Source organism: Schistocerca serialis, chromosome 4 (assembly GCF_023864345.2).
Source record: "Schistocerca serialis cubense isolate TAMUIC-IGC-003099 chromosome 4, iqSchSeri2.2, whole genome shotgun sequence".
In the NCBI taxonomy this organism is placed as follows: Eukaryota; Metazoa; Arthropoda; class Insecta; order Orthoptera; family Acrididae; genus Schistocerca; species Schistocerca serialis.
This window is the reverse complement of record NC_064641.1, coordinates 582343498-582362720: the sequence shown is the minus strand read 5'-3', so window position 1 is coordinate 582362720 and position 19223 is coordinate 582343498. Positions and strand designations below refer to the sequence as shown.

Genomic DNA, 19223 nt, shown 5'->3' with positions numbered 1-19223 from the left:
TGGTTGTTCTGGATACTGATTTCTCAGGATCTATGTACCCAAATTGCGTGAAAATGTAATCGCATGTCAGTTCTAGTATAATATATTTGTCCAATGAATACCCGTTAATCATCTGCATTTCTTCTTGGAGGAGCAATTTTAATGGCCAGTAGTGTATTATGTCGAAGCGAAGTGAATTCGAACTTGGGCTGATTCATGCGCGGGTCCTTCCGCAAGAAAAGTAGCCAAGTCTTTGGTGTTTCAAGAGACAACGTATAGAAGATTCATACCGCATACATGGAAAGCGGGAAAACGTCTTTCGCTGAGTCGCAACGCGGACGAAAGCGCGTGTTCAGTGACCGCGACAGACGGCCATTGAAGGGGATTGTGACGAAACAGAAGAGGACAACAGCTGCAAAATTCTCTGCAGAAGTCAACGTAGCACTCGCCAACCATGCCGGCGCCAAAACAACGCGAATAGAGCTTCATATGTAGGAAGTCACAGGGCGAGCTGGAATTCCAAAAACAACTCATCGATGGTGTAAATGCCTTTAACGGAAAAACATCGGGCCGAAGCCATAAAAGGTGGACTATGAAGCAATGGAAGGAAGTAATTAGGTCTGATGGGTCGTAGTTCACTCTATTTCCAACTTCTGGCCGATTTTACATCCCAAGAGTGAAATACTGCAGGATTTGGGTGATGATTTGGACAGCCGTAGCGTTGTATTCCGTGGACCCCATGAGTAGTCTGCAAAGTCGTATTATTGCCAAGGATTGGGTGACTATTTTGGCTGATCAGGTCCACCCCATGGTACGATGTTTGTTCCCCAGTGGTGAAGCTGTGTTCCAAGACGGCAGGGTCTCTGTTCACACAGCTCGCGTCGTCCAGGGCTGGTTTTGCGAGCACGAAGATGAAATGTCATATCTCCCCCGGCGACCACAGTCACCAAATGCCTATATACAGGGTGGTCCATTGATAGTGACCGGGCCAAATATTTCACAAAATAAGCGTCAAGCGAAAAAACTACAAAGAACGAAACTCATATAGCTTGAAGGGGGAAACCAGATGGCGCTATAGTTGGCCCGCTAGATGGCGCTGCCATAGGTCAAACGGATATCAACTGCGTTTTTTAAAAATAGGAACCCCCATTTTTATTACGTATTCGTGTAGTACGTAAAGAAATATGAATGTTTTAGTTGGACCACTTTTTTCGCTTTGTGATACATGACGCTGTAATAGTCATAAACATATGGCTCACAATTTTAGACAAACAGTTGGTAACAGGTTGGTTTTTTAAATTAAAATACAGAACGTAGGTACGTTTGAACATTTTATTTCGGTTGTTCCAATGTGATACATGTACCTTTGGGAACTTATCATTTCTGAGAACGCATGCTGTTACAGCGTGATTACCTGTAAATACCACATCAATGCAATAAATGCTCAAAATGATGTCCGTCAACCTCAATGCATTTGGCAATACGTGTAACGACATTCATAAGTTAGGTTCTTTGTAGTTTTTTCGTTTAACGCTTATTTCGTGAGATATTTGGCCCGGTCACGATCAATGGACCACCCTGTATAGTCTACTTTGGAGAGAAGGACGCGTGGTAGCTATTCCCTCCGTCATCGCTGAACTTTTCGCTATTTTGCGGGAAGAATTTTGTAAGATTCCCCTTGAAAGCTATAAAACACGTATACTTACCCCTTCTGTGGCAAGTGGAATTTGCTATGCATGCGAACAGGTTTTCTACACTGTATTAGGCACGGCAGTGTGTCGTGTTTTGTATTTTCCCAAATCTTTGTCTATCCACCGTAAGTAGTTCTACATATACATGCAGACAATGATCTGGTTCAATGCGTCATCCAGCAGAAATGACAACCACGCTCTCTGGAAGATAACCGTAACTATCACCACAGTGGTTGGATATTGATGTATCCTAGTCCCTTATCTGTTTCCAGGCAGGGGCACAGCAAATATCAGTTGTTACCTAGAATACGAAATCAGTAGAAGATGTTACTGCAAAGGTAACGTCTTTTTGGTGCCATGTACTTATTTGCCACTATGAAGGGTACCTTACGGGATGGCACTGTTCTATCAAATCTTACAAGACACGACAAATAGTTTTTGTTGATTACAATTCTTCTACTAGTTACAAACCTAATACTGTATTTACGTACTTGTATTATTACTAGTAAAACGTAGCGCCTCAGTATTAATGGTACGTAGTACAAACTCTTTTTCCCGGCGGGGTCAGGGATTTTCTCTGCCTCGTGATGGCTGGGTGTTGTGTGCTGTCCTTAGGTTAGTTAGGTTTAAGTAGTTCTAAGTTCTAGGGGACTGATGACCATAGATGTTAAGTCCCATAGTGCTCAGAGCCATTTGAACCCTTTTTACAAACTCTTTATTCCTGCTATTTTGTGGATAACTGACATTTTTCAGACCGTGGCTGTGTTCAAAATACGAGTTCATTTCACTTACACGAAGAATGCCGTTGCCGGTTTCGAAGTGACATATTCATCTTCAGATGGCTGTTCACGTTTATTTTATATTTATTCTTGTTCTCCTTTGTTGTTTAGAAAAAGAGCGAAGAATTATTAAACAACAACAAATGTAATGTAAACACGAACAACGGTCTGAAGATGAACCTGTCAGTTCGAAACTTGAAATTGTGCTATTTGTGTAATTAAATATAATAATAACAGTGGATGGATGCTGTTTTCATCTTTGTAAGCGTCAGCTTGTAAAAAATTTCTTATTGGTACATAGAAAGTATCACTTTCCCTCTATGGCACTTAAAACTTTCGTCATAAATGAATTTTATGATTTGCTTGGTCAGGATCAATGGCCCAATCTCTAAAGCGGGGTGTCCAAACTTCTAGCTTACCTGGGCCACTTTGTAAGAAAACGAATGTTTTTGAACTGAGCAAAAAAGAAAAAAAAGCTGTTTGGTGGGAGTCTATAGTTAACACATTAAAGTAATTCAAATTTTATGATTCTTTATTGTAAAGAAGCAACGTGGTACTGATGTAACATTTTATGGATGAGATTTAATTAATAATTTTATATATAAGTCATTACAAATCACTTAATTAATGTGACATTTGTTTTTGAGTTTGGGAAACTAATGTATCAGTTTCAAGTTCAATCGAAGAGCTTACACTTCACAGGGTGCTCTCAACGTCTTCATCTGAGATTTTGGTTCTACTGTTACTCTTTGTGTGCTTTACTCTTGGAAATAAGCATCCACAAACTTATGTGCTTTAAAACAATAATGATGTATATAACGCATGCTGTTAAGAAAGGGATGTTTGTCTCAGGACAGGTATGATTTGTAAAAGACCAACAAAGATAGATGATCAATTTTTTCTTTTAGTTGAAGTCAGACTTCAACGCTATGTATTCCATCTGAAAATCATCTGGTAACGCATCTACACTGTTTGAAAAAAGGATCACACAAATAGAAAAATTTCGATTATTTTTTCGAAGATCCTGAAATCAGTTTTCAGATTCTTGCAACAATTCGAAAAGAATGGCTGCGGATTTCATGCTGTCCTTAGGATTATGTTTCGGTTTATCATAATTTCATACTAACAGAATTTTATGGAATATTTATTTTTCAGCAGTCGTTTGTTACATGTCCATTCTTGGCCGCATTGAAATTTGCTTTGCGCCGCGTGCGGCCCGCGGCGACAGCTTATTGGACACCCCTGTCACAAAGATCAAAAGATTTTCTTAATTGTCTCATTATTTTTTGCGCCCACACGATGAGCAGCATGATTCTTTTGTATCAGAGCACGTTTTCTGTTTTGTGGATACAAATGAGAACATGGAAACAGAGATACATTGTTTCGTTATATGCGTGACAAATGTCAGATTTGGCACAAAGCATGTTTTCCGTGTTTGATGCTTATTAGCACTAAGAAATCATCTGCGGCATTATTTTGACGTTTTTCTGTGCATCGTGTTGCTTTTAGTGCTTTAGCAAACTGATGTTTGGGCTCTGATTTACAAATCCTTTAAGTGTGGAGAAAATGGAAGAGAACGGAGCAGGCCATGAGCTGTGCTTGTTAGACTGTCTCCAGCTCTGCATGTACAACGACGGAAAAAGAACAAAATCACAACGCCTAGAAGGAATTCGAATTATATATTAATACCTTCAGCTGCTGACGGAAGTTGATATATGTCAATGGGGACAGGTGAAAATGTGTGTCCCGACCGGAACTCGAACCCGGGATCTTCTACTTACATGGCAGACGCTCTATCCATCTGAACCACCGAGGGCACAGAGGATAGTGCGACTGCAGAGACTATCTCGCACACGCCTCACGCGAGACCCACATTCTCACCTTATACGAGGGTGAGTCAAATGAAAACTTTAAATTTGTAATAACAAATCGAAATTTTGCGCCGTTATCCTGTAAGTTAGTAAGCGTGCTACAAACGGCGTGCAGAATGGCCTGTAGGTGGCGGCATAGTGCAGATGCACACCTACCGTCGCAGTATCAGTATAAAGATGGCCGCCCCACTTGCGACTTGCATTACGTTTTTGCCTAATGAAGGTGTCAAACCTATTGAAATTCATCGACGAATGAAGGTTCAGTACGGTGATGCATGTTTGTCACAGCAGCAAGTCTACGAATGGAGTAGGAAGTTCGCAAATGGTGTGACTTCAGTGGAAGATGCTCCTCGTCCAGGACAGGCACAACGAGTTCTAACTCCACAGAACATTCCAACAGTTGAAGCCATAGTGAAGGAAAACTTCCGAGAGACACTGAATGACATTGCAGCATGTTTACAGATTAGTCATGGGTCAGCACACCACACTGTGCATGATATGCTCCACTTTCACAAAGTGTCTGCAACATGGGTGCCACGGCAGCTGACTCCTGAAATGAGAGAACGACGTGTTGATGCTTGTGAAGAACTTCTTCGGCGCTTTGAACGAGGAGGTGATGGCCTCCTTGCAAGAATCGTTACTGGGGACGAAACCTGGGTTCACTTCCACCAACCAGAAACGAAGAGGGCGAGCAGGGAATGGCGCCATTCCTCATCACCAAAACCAAGGAAGTTTCGAACAGAATCATCAGCAGGGAAGGTTATGCTGACTCTCTTTTGGGACGAAAAAGACGTCATTTTGGAGCATTACATGCCTAGAGACAGCACTGTCACCAGTGCATCATACACAGATCTCCTAAAAGCTCATCTGCTTCCTGCAATCAAATCAAAGCGACGTGGATTGCTGTCAGCAGGTGTCCTTTTGCAACATGACAATGCAAAGTTCTACACTGCCCGTACAACAGTTACAACAATCACAGTCCTGCATTTTGAGTGTCTTCCTCATCCACCATACTCACCAGACCTTGCCCCAAGTGATTTCCATATGTTTGGACTATTCAAAGACTCAATGGGAGGAAAGAAGTTCCGTTGTGATGAAGAGGTACGCCACGTGGTGGATGAGTGGTTGCGCGGACTACCAAAAGAATTTTTTACTGAAGGAATTTATGCACTTTGTAAGCGCTGGAGGACTTGGATTGAGCATGGGGAAGATTATGTTTAAAAGTGACACAGCTTTGTACCACTTCTGCACAATAAATAATATTTAAAAACATATTTAAGGTTTTCATTTGACTCACCCTGGTATGTCCACACACTACATTCGTAGTGTCCCTACCCAACACACTCACTACTCGTGGAAGACATTCTTACCAAGTCCCGTATGAGTTCGGGTAATTTGTGTGCATCCACACAGAAGAAGGTCATGGCCGGTATATCCAGAACTATATACTTATATGGATATGGTGTCTTTTCTTTCGGACATGTCTGTTCTTTCGGACATGTCCGAAAGAACAGACACCATATCCATATACACTGCTGGCCACCGTAAATGCAACACCCTGAAGGAAGCATCCGAATCAAGTGAAATTTACACCATGGGTTTGCAGCGATGGGATATGCAACTGATTAGAATTTCAGCGCAGACGCACATCACGCGCGCCTGTGGCGCCACTTCATAGCGCCATTTAAGGCTTGGCGATTTCGACGAGTGTACGTTCGGCACGTGTGTTTACCTTGTGGTTGTTTCACAAGACGATCAGTTATGCCTCGTAGACAACAGCGAACATCGTTTGATCAAGTATCCGAGTTCGACAGAGGAAGGATAGTGGCTTAACGAGATTGTGGATTATCATACAGAGAAATCGCTAGTCGTGTTGGACGAAACCAAACAACTGTAATGCGGATATGTGACCGTTGGATGCAGGAGGGTACGACGGACCGACGTGGTCGATCGCATTCACCTCGGTGCACCACTGCACGTGCTGATAGGCAAATTGTGCGCATGGCAGTGACGGATCGCTCAGTGACATCCCGAACCATAGCACAGCACATTGCGTCTGTAACGCATCATCCAGTGTCTGCGCGTACCATTCGACGCCGTTTACAGCAGAGTGGTCTGTCCGCAAGACGTCCATTGCTTCGTCTACCATTGACGCAGAACCACAGACGTCTCCGTCGCCAATGGTGTGATGACAGACGGATGTGGACGGCAGAATGGAATGACGTTGTCTTTACTGACGAGGCACGCTTCTGTCTGCAGCACCACGATGGTCGGATTCGAGTGTGGAGACACCGTGGAGAGATGATGCTGGACAGCTGCATTATGCACCGCCACACTGGTCTTGCACCGGGTGTTATGGTATGGGGCGGTATTGGATATTACTCTCGCACGCCTCTGGTACGCATTTAAATAGCCGGCGCTACATATCCGAGGTGCTGGAGCCAGTTGTCCTTCCTTACCTTCAGGGCTCTGCCACAGCCATATTTCAACAGGATAATGCGCGACCACACGTGGCACGCATTGTCCAAAGGTTCTTCGTCAATAACCAGATTGAAGTGCTTCCCTGGCCAGCTCGCTCTCCGGATCTTTCGCCGATAGAAAACATGTGGTCCATGGTTGCTCAACGAGTGACCCAGATTACATTCCCAGCTGCCACACCAGATGATCTTTGGCAACGTGTGGAAGCTGCTTGGGCTGCTGTACCCCAGGAACCCATCCAACGCTCTTTGACTCAATGCCGAGACGTGTGGCAGCGGTGATCTCCAACAATGGCGGCTACTCTGGCTACTGATTCTGGCAGGAACCACATGCCACAGACGTCTGTAAACGTAATCATTTGATACTTGGTCAACATGTTATCTACAAAATAAATTTTGTTGTGCTACCTCTTGTCTTTCTTGGTGTTGCATTTACGGTGGCCAGCAGTGTAAGTACGCAAAGAAGGAGTTTTGCGACATAAACGAAGGTTGGTAGGCGTGTTTCGCCTTCTGAAAGGTGGTGTCAATTCAAATTTCCCGCCATTATGAGGATGTAAATCAGGTTTGCTTTAAATACTCGCAGTAACGGTCATGAGTGTTAGTTACCTTTCAGGTAGGACGTCGAGAGTTGATATTAGTCAAGACAGCCTTTAAGACAACAAAGCTGCCATCGTCAGCACATAACAGCGCTTGAATGAGGTCGTGTAATAGGGCTATGAGAAGCTGGATGTACTTTCTGTATTGTTGTTGTTGTGGTCTTCAGTCCTGAGACTGGTTTGATGCAGCTCTCCATGCTACTCTATCCTGTACAAGCTTCCTCATCTCCCAGTACTTACTGCAACCTACATCCTCATCGGAGCGTAGCGTGGAGGTCTGATGTTTTATGATGAAAGCTGGTTCTGGTTCGGAGCCAGAGATAGCCATGTATGGATTCCAAGGAGGCTATTTGAAGGCCCGCAACCAATCGGCCTGTGTAGAAGACCTACACCTGTAGTTATGGTCTGGGATCCGATTTCGTATGACAGCAGCAGCACTGTCGCAGGTATCCCACGCTCCACGACTGCAATTCTGTACGTCAGTCTGGTGGTTCAACCTGCCGTGCTGCCATTTATGAACAGCATCTGCGTAATGCTCGCCCACATACCCCTGTTGTGACCCAAAATGCTCTACAGAATGTTGACATGTTTCCTTGGCTTGCTCGATCATCAAAGCTGTCTGCAATCGAGCACATATCTACATCTACATCTACATCCATACTCCGCAAGCCACCTGACGGTGTGTGGCGGAGGGTACCTTGAGTACCTCTATCGGTTCTCCCTTCTATTTCAGTCTCGTATTGTTCGTGGAAAGAAAGATTGTCGGTATGCTTCTGTATGGGCTCTAATCTCTCCGATTTTATCCTCATTGTCTCTTCGCGAGATATACGTAGATGGGAGCAATATACTGCTTGTCTCCTCGGTGAAGGCATGTTCTCGAAACTTCAACAAAAGCCCGTACCGAGCTACTGGGCGTCTCTCTGCAGAGTCTTCCATTGGAGTTTATCTGTCATCTCCGACGCTTCCGCGATTATTAAATAATTCGTTGGATCTTCTCTATCTCTTGTATCAATCCTATCTGGTACGGATCCCACACCGGTGAGCAGTATTCAAACAGTGGGCGAACAAGTGTAGTGTAACCTACTTCTTTTGTTTTCGAAGTGCATTTCCTTAGGATTCTTCCAATGAATCTCAGTCTGGCATCTGCTTTATCGAGGATTAATTTTATATGGTCATTCCATTTTAAATCATTCCTAATGCCTACTCCCAGATAATTTATGGAATTAACTGCTTCGAGTTGCTGAACTGCTATATTGTAGCTAAATGATAAAGGATCTTTCTTTCTGTGTACTTGCAGTACATTACACTTGTCTACATTGAGATTCAACTGCCATTCCCTGCACCATGCGTCAGTTCGATGCGGTTCCTCCTGCATTTCATTACAATTTTCACTGTTACAACCTCTCGATATACTATAGCATCATCCCCAAAAAGCCTCAGTGAACTAGGTACGGCCAAACTTTCAGGAAACATTCCTCACACACAAAGAAAGAAAATATGTTATGTGGACATGTGTCCGGAAACGCTTACTTTCCATGTTAGAGTTCATTTTATTACTTCTCTTCAAATCACATTAATCATGGAATGGAAACACACAGCAACAGAACGTACCAGCGTGACTTCAAACACTTTGTTACAGGAAATGTTCAAAATGTCCTCCGTTAGCGAGGATACATGCATCCACCCTCTGTCGCATGGAATCCCTGATGCGCTGATGCAGCCCTGGAGAATGGCGTATTGTATCACAGCCGTCCACAATACGAGCACGAAGAGTGTCCACGTTTGGTACCGGGGTTGCGTAGACAAAAGGTTTCCTATGCCCCCATAAATGAAAGTCAAGAGGGTTGAGGTCAGGAGAGCGTGGAGGCCATGGAATTGGTCCGCCTCTACCAATCCATCGGTCCCCGAATCTGTTGAGAAGTGTACGAACACTTCGATTGAAATGTGCAAGAGCTCCATCGTGCATGAACCACATGTTGTGTCGTACTTGTAAAGGCACATGTTCTAGCAGCACAGGTAGAGTATCTCGTATGAAATCATGATAACGTGCTCCATTGAGCGTAGGTGGAAGAACATGGCGCCCAATCAAGACATAACCAACAATGCCTGCCCAAACGTTTGCAGAAAATCTGTGTTGATGACGTGGTTGCACAATTGTGTGCGGATTCTCGTCAGCCCACACATGTTGATTGTGAAAATTTACAATTTGATTACGTTGGAATGAAGCCTCATCCGTAAAGAGCACATTTGCACTGAAATGAGGATTGACACATTGTTGGATGAACCATTCGCAGAAGTGTACCCGTGGAGGCTAATCAGCTGCTGATAGTGCCTGCACACGCTGTACATGGTACGGAAACAACTGTTTCTCCCGTAGCACTCTCCATACAGTGACGTGGTCAACGTTACCTTGTACAGCAGCAACTTCTCTGACGCTGACGTTAGGGTCATCGTCAACTGCACGAAGAATTGCCTCGTCCATTGCAGATGTCCTCGTCGTTCTAGGTCTTCCCCAGTCGCGAGTCATAGGCTGGAATGTTCCGTGCTCCCTAAGACGTCGATCAATTGCTTCGAACGTCTTCCTGTCGGGACACATTCGTTCTGGAAATCTGTCTCGATACAAACGTACCGCGCCACTGCTATTGCCCCGTGCTAATCCATAAATCAAATGGGCATCTGCCAACTCCGCATTTGTAAACATCGCACTGACTGCAAAACCACGTTCGTGATGAACGTACTGATGTGCTTGATGCTAGTACTGTAGAGCAATGAGTCTCATGTCAACACAAGCACCGAAGTCAACATTACCTTCCTTCAATTGGTCCAACTGGCGGTGAATCGAGGAAGTACTGTACATACTGACGAAACTAAAATGAGCTCTAACATGGAAATTAAGCGTTTCCGGACACATGTCCACATAACATCTTTTGTTTATTTGTGTGTGAGGAATGTTTACTGAAAGTTTGGCCGTACCTTTTTGTAACACCCTGTATATATATTGTGAATAGCAACGGTCCTACGACACTCCTCTTCCTTCAGAAGATTTCTCTCCATTGAGAATGACATGGTGCGTTCTGTTATCTAGGTACTCTTCACTCCAATCAAACAATTGGTCTGATAAGCTCTTACTTTGTTCATCAAACGACTGTGGGGAACTGTATCAAACACCTTGCGGACATCATCGGGTGACAACTGCAGTGTCATCCACAAACGGCATTAACCATCCCTGTATTGACCGAGACCGACCAAGTGCAACATACATGGAACACAATCCAACAAACTGACATCCGGCACCTGTTCAACACAACGCATACACGTTTGTGTGCTTGGATTCAACATCCTGGCGCTTGCACCGGTTATTAATGTGCCACCATTTCACGTTTGTGATGGCTTGTCTTGCTCTTATATTAGCCTGTGATCTTGCAGTATTAATCACTTAAATATGCTACCTAGACAAACGTATTCCCGAAATTTCTTTACTCTACATTAAATATTTTTTGGTGTTGTGACTTTTTCCGTCAGTGTTGTATCAGCTGAGAAAAGAACTGTTAATCTCACTAGGTAACTATAAGGCTCTCACATTAGATGGGGCATGAACTTTCGCGCCGTTTTGCTAATACTCAAACCTACTATCGCATGAGTTTAGTTTTCTAAGTTTAGATTTACAAGCAACACAACGTAAATTTAGTTGTCACTTTGCGCTGTACGTAAGATAAAGTCGGAAGTTAATATTTTACTGCTAATTATGCTTATCAGTTTTAGTTTTGGGCAACAGGAGATAAGTACTCTAGTACAGTCCACAAAAGGACGAGCAGAAGACAACAACAGTTCGAAGAGAAAACACTTCTGCGACTTCACTATTATGACTGCGGATGTGAGTATTACATTGTTCTAATGTGTTGTCCTCAATGATTCACGTTCACTGATTCCTGCACGTACCGTAATTCTTACTACATTGCGTTCTGTGTATCCGTGTCTGTTCCTCACATATGGAACTGAACACTGCACAAGTAAATGTTAAAGGATTAGCTTTAGCATCGTAATCTGTACTAACCAGAAACGGTAAGAAATCCATAACAAAAATTTGTTATCAATGATCATCCAGGAAGTATCTCAACATCGTTGAATGTGTTGTGCGTTGTGTTATTCAGTGCGAAGACTGATCTGGTGCAGCTCTCTACGCTACTCTATCCTGCGCAAGTCTGTTCATCTCCGAGTAACTAATGAAACTTACATCTGCTTACCGTATTCATCTTCTGGTCTCCCTCTACGGTTTTTACTCTCCACACTTCTCTCCCATACTAAATTGGTGTCTCTGAATGTGTCCTACCAACTGATCCCTTCTTATAATCAAATTGCACAACAATCCCCCCCCCCCCCCCCGTTCTATTCAGTACCACCTCATCAGTTATGTGAGCTGCCCAACTAATGTTCTGGATGCATGTGTAGCACGACATTTCAAAAGCTTCTACTCTATTCTTGTCTAAACTGTTTATTGCCTCTGTTTCACTTTCATATGTGGCGAACCTTCAGACAAATACTTTCAGAAAAGACTTCCTAGGACTTAAATCTATATTAGATTTCAACAAATTTCTTTTTTTCAGAAACGCTTTTCTTGCAGTTGCCAGACTACATTTAATATCCCCTCCACTTCGACCGTCATCCCCTATTTTACTGCCCACATAATAAAACTCTTGTACTAATTTAAGTTTCTCGTTTCCTTACCTAATTCCCTCGGCAACACCTGATTTAATTCGACTAAGTTCCATTATCCTTGTTTTGCGTTTGTTGACGTTCAACCTATTTCCTCTATTCAACACACTATCCATTCCATTCAACTGCTCTTCCACGTCCTTTACTGTCTCAATGTCATCAGCAAGCCTTTAAATTTTTATTTCTTTTCCATGAACTTTAATTCCTACTCCAAATTTTTATTTGGTTTCCTTTACTGCTTGCTCAGTGTACGGACTGAATAATATCGGCGATAGACTACAACTCTGTCTCCTTGTCTTCTCAACCACTGCTTCCCCCTATGAAGCCGCTCGACTCATAACTGCCGTCTGGTTTTTGTACAAGTTGTAAATAGCCTTTTGTTCCCCGTATTTCACCCCAGCCACCTTCAGAATTTCAGAGTGTACGCCAGTCAGCATTGTCAAAAGCTATCTCTAAGACTACAAATGCTATAAGCGGAGGTTTGCTTTTCCATAACCGACTGTATGTTCTAAGTAGTAAGGTAAATATTGCTTGAAGTGTTCCGACATCTCTCCGGAATCCAAACTGAACTTCTTCCGAGGTTAGCTTCTACCAGTTTTTCCATTCTTCTGTAAAGAAATCATGTTTGTATTTTAAATCACGACTTATTAAACTGATAGTTCAGTAATACTCACACCTGTCAGCACCTGCTTTATTTGAAATTGTAATGATTATATTCTTTTTTAAGTCTGAGGGTATTTCGCCTGGCTCAGACATCTTGCACGAAGGATGGACGAATTTCGTTCAATATTTAGCCAGAAATTGGTTAATAGCACAAATGCTACCCAGAAATAATCAGTACATGTCTACATAACCATGGTACTCACGATTTAAGGTATGTAGAACACACACGACTCTTACAATACAGTTACAAAAGGTGTGTTGTATCAGGAACTGCCGGCTAATTTTTGTATAACCAATAAGATTGACATATTTACGTGGACATTTATGAATATTCGTATTGCACAGTATTACAATTATCAACGAGAGTATTAGTTTCTCTCTGATGCACTGTGACCTTGCTCCAGTAAGAATTTTAGTTTTCGAAATATTCTTATAGCTTGGTCTTAATGACACGTGTGTTGTACTTTTCGTGGTGCTGTGTATTAAGCTATCTTGTCTGTCTTCTGGTATTGTAGAGTGTCCGATAAGTAATTCACAACTTAGAGCCTCAATAACATGATGTGGAGAAATGAACAGTAGTTGTTATAAAGCCGAAACACAAAAACGTTGTACCTGTAGCTCTCTTACATAAATGAACTTCATATGGTATGTGCTAAATCTATTCTAAATTGCAACCCTGTCAAGATCTCCTCACTAAGAGAGGTAATTACCACCTACAACAGATATTTGGAAGCTGACTCATGATGAAAATGCGTTAGACCTAATGGCAACAAATAGACCTCACATCTTTGAGGGTATCCATATTGAGTTATCAACAACTATGAATCATTAGTAGCGACTATCACTACTTTCTGTAAAGACCAGTTACAGTAACTGGGAACATTTACGTTTCCAGTAACATAGAAAACGAGGCGCTTGTGTCGTATCTCCGTAGAAAAACTGCGGCTCAATTAAAAAAAAGAAATGTTGACCAAGCACAGGATCGATATGTTGAACAGAAAAACACTTCATAATACGAAGGATCCGCCAAAACATACAGTCAAAAAAACAAATCTCAAAGAAATTCTGGTCATATGTCAAGGCTGTCGCTGGCACCTAAGTTATTGTGCAGGTACTCATGTGTAACACAGGGACTGAAACTGAGCGTAGAAAAGCAAAAGCGGAAACACGGAATTGGTTTTCCCCTGCACATTGCAATATTAATGATCCTTAATCTGCAAGGTAAGCGATAACGCTTTATCTCCTAATTTTCTTTCTCTTACAATCCCGAAACGCATACTATGCCCTCCAGGTTAGTGCGTTTAGACCAGTGGTCATGAAAGTATTTCGTTCAAGAGCCAATACTGACACGGTGATACTTCGGGCGGCATATGTACCGATGTCATTGCTAAGTGGTAACCTACTACAAGGGGGTTAGTCTGTGTTGATGCCCCGGATGATGATCACACGAATATTTTGTCAGGATTTGTAAGCGGTGGGTCCTTGAGGTAAGGCAATACGTGAACACGAGAGGTAAGTTTAAACAATTTTATTAACGAAGTCGGATTATAAAACACGCACGCTACGCGCACCCGTCATCACTGTGTCTGACATCCTAACACCGGCTAATTACGGTCGTATCAAAAGGCTCCATGGTGAGCTAAGAAAAGAGACATATTCGTGTCCGAGGCCGCGCTAGTTAATACTGCCCCCTGCAGACGGCGGCCAGTAATCTAGAAAAAGAGGCGCTCGTGTCAAATCTCTGTAGAAGAACTGTGGCTCAATTAAAAAAAAAAAAAAAGTTGACCAAGCACAGGATCGATATGTTGAACAGAAGAACACTTCATAATATGAGGGATCCGCCAAGACATACAGTCAAAAACACAAATCTCAAAGAAATTTGTCAAGTGCGGCCGGACACGAGTCTACTGACCAAGCAGATTGTCAGCATTCCAGGTAGGTCGGCTGGCGAGCGCGAGTTAACGTACCGTACGGCTGCGCACAATCCGTAGACCCTTACATCACTCTCTCCAAAGAAAAACGGCAACCATAGGTGGCTCAAAACGACCTCCTGGGCGTTATGAATCTTTTTCGTCATTTGTGGCATCAGAAGGCATTGGAACATGTATTTCATTTGCAGACACAGTAACGTTCGGTACAGAGAAGTGTGCCTTCAAGATGACAATTTTATACATGACAAATGCTGTTGACAAAGAACAAATTAATAGAAGCAGTAAAAGCACAATACTGACAATCAAGTATGCATTAACATTACTGGATGAATTGAAGGACTTAATTCTATTTGCCACTTCAATGAAATTTAACTCCTTATTTGAAGAGCTTACAATTTAATGGATGTCCTTAATTAAATTATTGTCTTCAGAAAAACTTGATAAGGAATGCTTTCCATATGTTAGTACGTATGAACCATTGTAATAAACAGATAACATTCTCGTTAATGGCAAATGTCCAGTTGCATGAAATGTAGTTGGCAACACACTAGGCATATCAAATAGTTCACATGATAAATCACAATGTGTGGCATTCAAGATTAATCCACTGTTGTTCAATTTTAGTGCAAAGGGTAGCTCAGGTGTATCATAGTTTTTACATGCAAATGTGCCATCAAGGGTGGAGTTAAACGAGAAACTTATACCTTCAGAACATTGTTTACGAAATGGATGATAAAGATGCGTTAAAATTCTAGGGCAATCATCTCTTGGGGGGATGATTCATAAATAATTCTTTCTCACAACTGTACACTCTACTGTCTAAGAATACTGCCGATTCAGGGCAAATTAGCTTATGATTACGTTTACACATATGCAAATCATTTTCATTTAGGGACACAAAATATCTACGATACTTGCTGATCAGTAGATAATCATTCAGTACATACTTTACATGAATACCTGCCTGTCTCCATTTCACGGCGTAAGTATAAATCTTATACATTTCAAAATTATGCTTTGATCTAGCAATGGGAATAGAAACAATAACAGTTAATTCATCTTCAGTCATGAAGGATTGTGTGGTGGTTAACTTATAGTAAGCATATAAACTGTAACAGGGTAAATCATAGTATATGTTGCATCTAGCTTTCGTTCAATTGATAGTAGAATGTGTAAAAAATTGTTCTGGATGTAGTAGTAAGCTGTTCAACAATAATTTAAACTACTTTCTAAGGCTGTTCTTAAGTTAAGAGCATCACTTCTAGCATTTGATAAACCATCAGTAATCCTTAACAAAAGAGTGTCTAAATTTAAGTGTGCACTCACAGCATTTAATCCTTGGAATAGTTCTTGGATATTTGCGTTCGTTTCATTACGAAGTACGTGGAAATGTGAGATAAATTACATTACAATCTCTTCAATGAAAACTGTGTAGTTAGTAATGATTCTTTGCATAAAATTACATTACAATCTCTTCAATGAAAACTGTGTGGTTAGTAATGATTCTTTGCATATTCTTTAATACGATAATTTCATTAGAGAGTTTAGTTGAATCTGTACTGTACTGTTGTTCAAGAGCTAATATTTTGCCTTTAACTTCCCATAGATCTCGACTAGTTAAAGTAGCAAATACAGTACGAAGCATACTTCCTCCAAAATCAAACCAGGCACGTTTACTCCTAATTAAAGTTTTGTGTGGCAAAAGCTTTAAAAAACAGTAAATCTCTTGCTCATAATTAGCAAATGTAGACACTACCTGCATTTTGGCTGTGATCCGGTTATTATACCAAGATGTACCCATTTCCAAAGCTGTATCATTGCCGTTAACAGAACGAATTAGGTCAATTTGCTTCTTTACATAATTGAACTGTTGCTGGATTTCACTCAGATTGTACTTGAGGACAAGTTTTGTATTACTTGTTGAAACTACCATGTCTGAACGTGGTTCAAACAAAACACCTGATCTCTGTGGTACTATTACTACAGAATTAGTAGAATACGCTATCATAGCAAGCATTAGAATAAAAATGAACATGTTTAATTAGTTCTAAATACTAGAGTTAACAATGAACATAAAATAAGAGTTTCTTGTGGTAACCTCTGGAATAAAAGGTTTAGTTTCACCTGTGCACTCGTGCAATAGCTTCTATACTAAATTTTCACAACACGTTCACGTAAGCACACGGCTGAAATATACGCACGCATTGCACTCTCACACATTGGACACGTTTACGCAGATTGTAGGGGTGTCTGGAACAGGATCGCCCGGAACGTGGCGATGCCTCGGCCTCGGAGTCTGGACTGCGACCTCGCAATTCTCGCTTCCTAGATTTGAGAACAGCAGGTCTGCCTCTCGGTCGGTCCTCGTCGTCTTGCGATACTACAGGAAATCTACCCAGAAATTGCTTTACACGATTGATATGAACGACAATCGAACGAAAGGGCAGCAGGAGCTTAAGAGTGACAACACCTCCAAGATTGGATATGGTCCTTTCCAACACTTCTTAAAGCTTTTTGACTTGGTTCTTAACACCATGTTGCTCAGATACACAAGATCTCCAACTCGATACTGTGGCACTGCTGCTTGGCGGTCGTGTTGTCTTGCTTGCCGAAGAAAGGATTGATGATTCCGCTGTTTCACTCCCTCCATGCTTCCTTTAGCTTGCGTGCTAGATCCCTTACATGTTCATTGCTGATTCCGGCAGTCGATCGTTCAAAGTCCAAAGGTGAATGCATTCTTCTTCCGTAGACTATCTCATATGGACTTAGGCCAATTGTGCTGTGCATTTTGGCGTTTTAACAACATACCAGTACGGTAAACAGACATCCCAATTGTTGTGTTTGCTGCTCACATATTGGCTAACCATTTTAATTATTGTTCTGTGGACTCGCTCGATTCTTCCATTTCCTTCAGCGTGTGCTGGTGTAGTCCTTAACCGAGTTATTTGCGTAAGCTTACAAGTCTGTTTAAGTAATTCACTCATAAAATTCGTTCCTTGATCACTAATTATACTTAACTGTGATCCAAACTTAAGAATCCATTCTTTTACAAAAATTTTAGCTATAGTCTCAGCGCTCTGATCAGGTATTGGTATCATGAGAAGGTATCTAGAGAAATAATCTAACATTGTCAATACGTATTTGTTTCCATCTTTTGTCTAAGGCAACTGTCCTACGACATCTAGTCCTACTCGTTCAAATGGTTCACTTGTTTCTGGCGGTTCTTGCAATGGCGCTCTACTTTTTCCTGCATAATTCCGTCTGTTACAGGAAATGTCAGCTTTGCGGCTCGGCCACCAAAGCATTTGAGCTACTTTAATGTTTGTTGCTTTCTTACGGTAATGTCCTGATAGTAAAGAATCGTGTTGCTCTCTCATGATTTGCTCTTTCATGCTTTCTGGAATAACTAGGCCTTTTCCTTTACTAGTGATTTTGTACAATAAACCATCTTTTTCGACAAAACGTTGATCATTTTTCCCGTAATTTGCATTGTGGATCTTTTTCCTGAGCTGCCTTTAACTCTTCTTCTCGACTCCTTGTAACACAAACATGACTTTTCGACTCATAACATTAGCATTCACATGTTGTTTACCAGGTCGGTGAATAACCTTAAATTGGTACTCACTGAGTCTTAATGCCCATCTTGTTAATCTGGAATTTGGATCCTTTAAGCTCAATAACCATTTAAATGCGGCACGATCTGTAATAACTGTAAATTCTCTTCCACTTAAGAAACATCTGTTACGTGTTACACCAAAAACCAAAGCAGAAAGATCCTTCTCAGTAGTAGTATAATTACATTCTGCTTTGTTTAATTGTCTGGAAGCAAATGAGATTGGATGTTCATGACCATCAACTTCTTGAGACAAGATTGCACCTATGGCAAAATTGGATGCATCCGTTGAAAGAATAAATGTTTACTGATAGCTGGATAGAGTAACACTGGTGCTGTGGTTAGAGCAGTTTTAAGTTCTTCCATTGCCTTTTTGCACTCTGTTGACCAATAAAATGTGACTCCTTTCTTCAGTAGCTGTGTCATTGGACGTGCTATATTCGCATAACCGGCTATAAATCGTCTGTAGAAATTTGACAATCCCAAGAATGATTGTAGTTCTTTCAAATTCTGTGGTTCAGGAAAATTCTTTACATCTTCAATTAATTTTGGATCAGATCGAACACCTTCACTGGTTATAACATGACCAAGATAGTTAACTTTACTTTGTGCAAAATGACATTTATCTATTGATAAAGACAGGACTGCTTCTTATACGCTCAAAAACAGCTTGTAGTCTCTTAGTACGCTGCTCCATGATTTCACCAAAAATTATTACATCATCAAGGAAAACAAGTGCTTGTGTTGGGATGAGCCTTCGTAAAACTGATTCCATCAGGCGTTGAAATGTTGCTGGAGCATTACGAAGTCCAAACGGCATACGAAGATACTTGTATACTCCTGCTGCTGTTACATATGAAGTTTTTGCTTGATCATCTGGATGCACTGTTAACTGGTGATAACCACTTGT

The 19223-nt window shown here is 41.6% G+C and overlaps 1 protein-coding gene across 1 annotated transcript in view; it reads left to right on the top strand.

Annotated features, from left to right (window-relative positions):
- Positions 1–11207: 11207 nt before the first annotated feature.
- LOC126474112 (solute carrier family 22 member 7-like) overlaps positions 11208–19223 on the top strand; it is a 98387-nt gene continuing 90371 nt past the window's right edge. Inside the window, exon 1 of the mRNA XM_050101538.1 lies at positions 11208–11267. Coding sequence (XP_049957495.1) covers positions 11256–11267 — 12 coding nt within the window. The 5' untranslated portion in view covers positions 11208–11255. The remainder of the gene's footprint in view (positions 11268–19223) is intronic.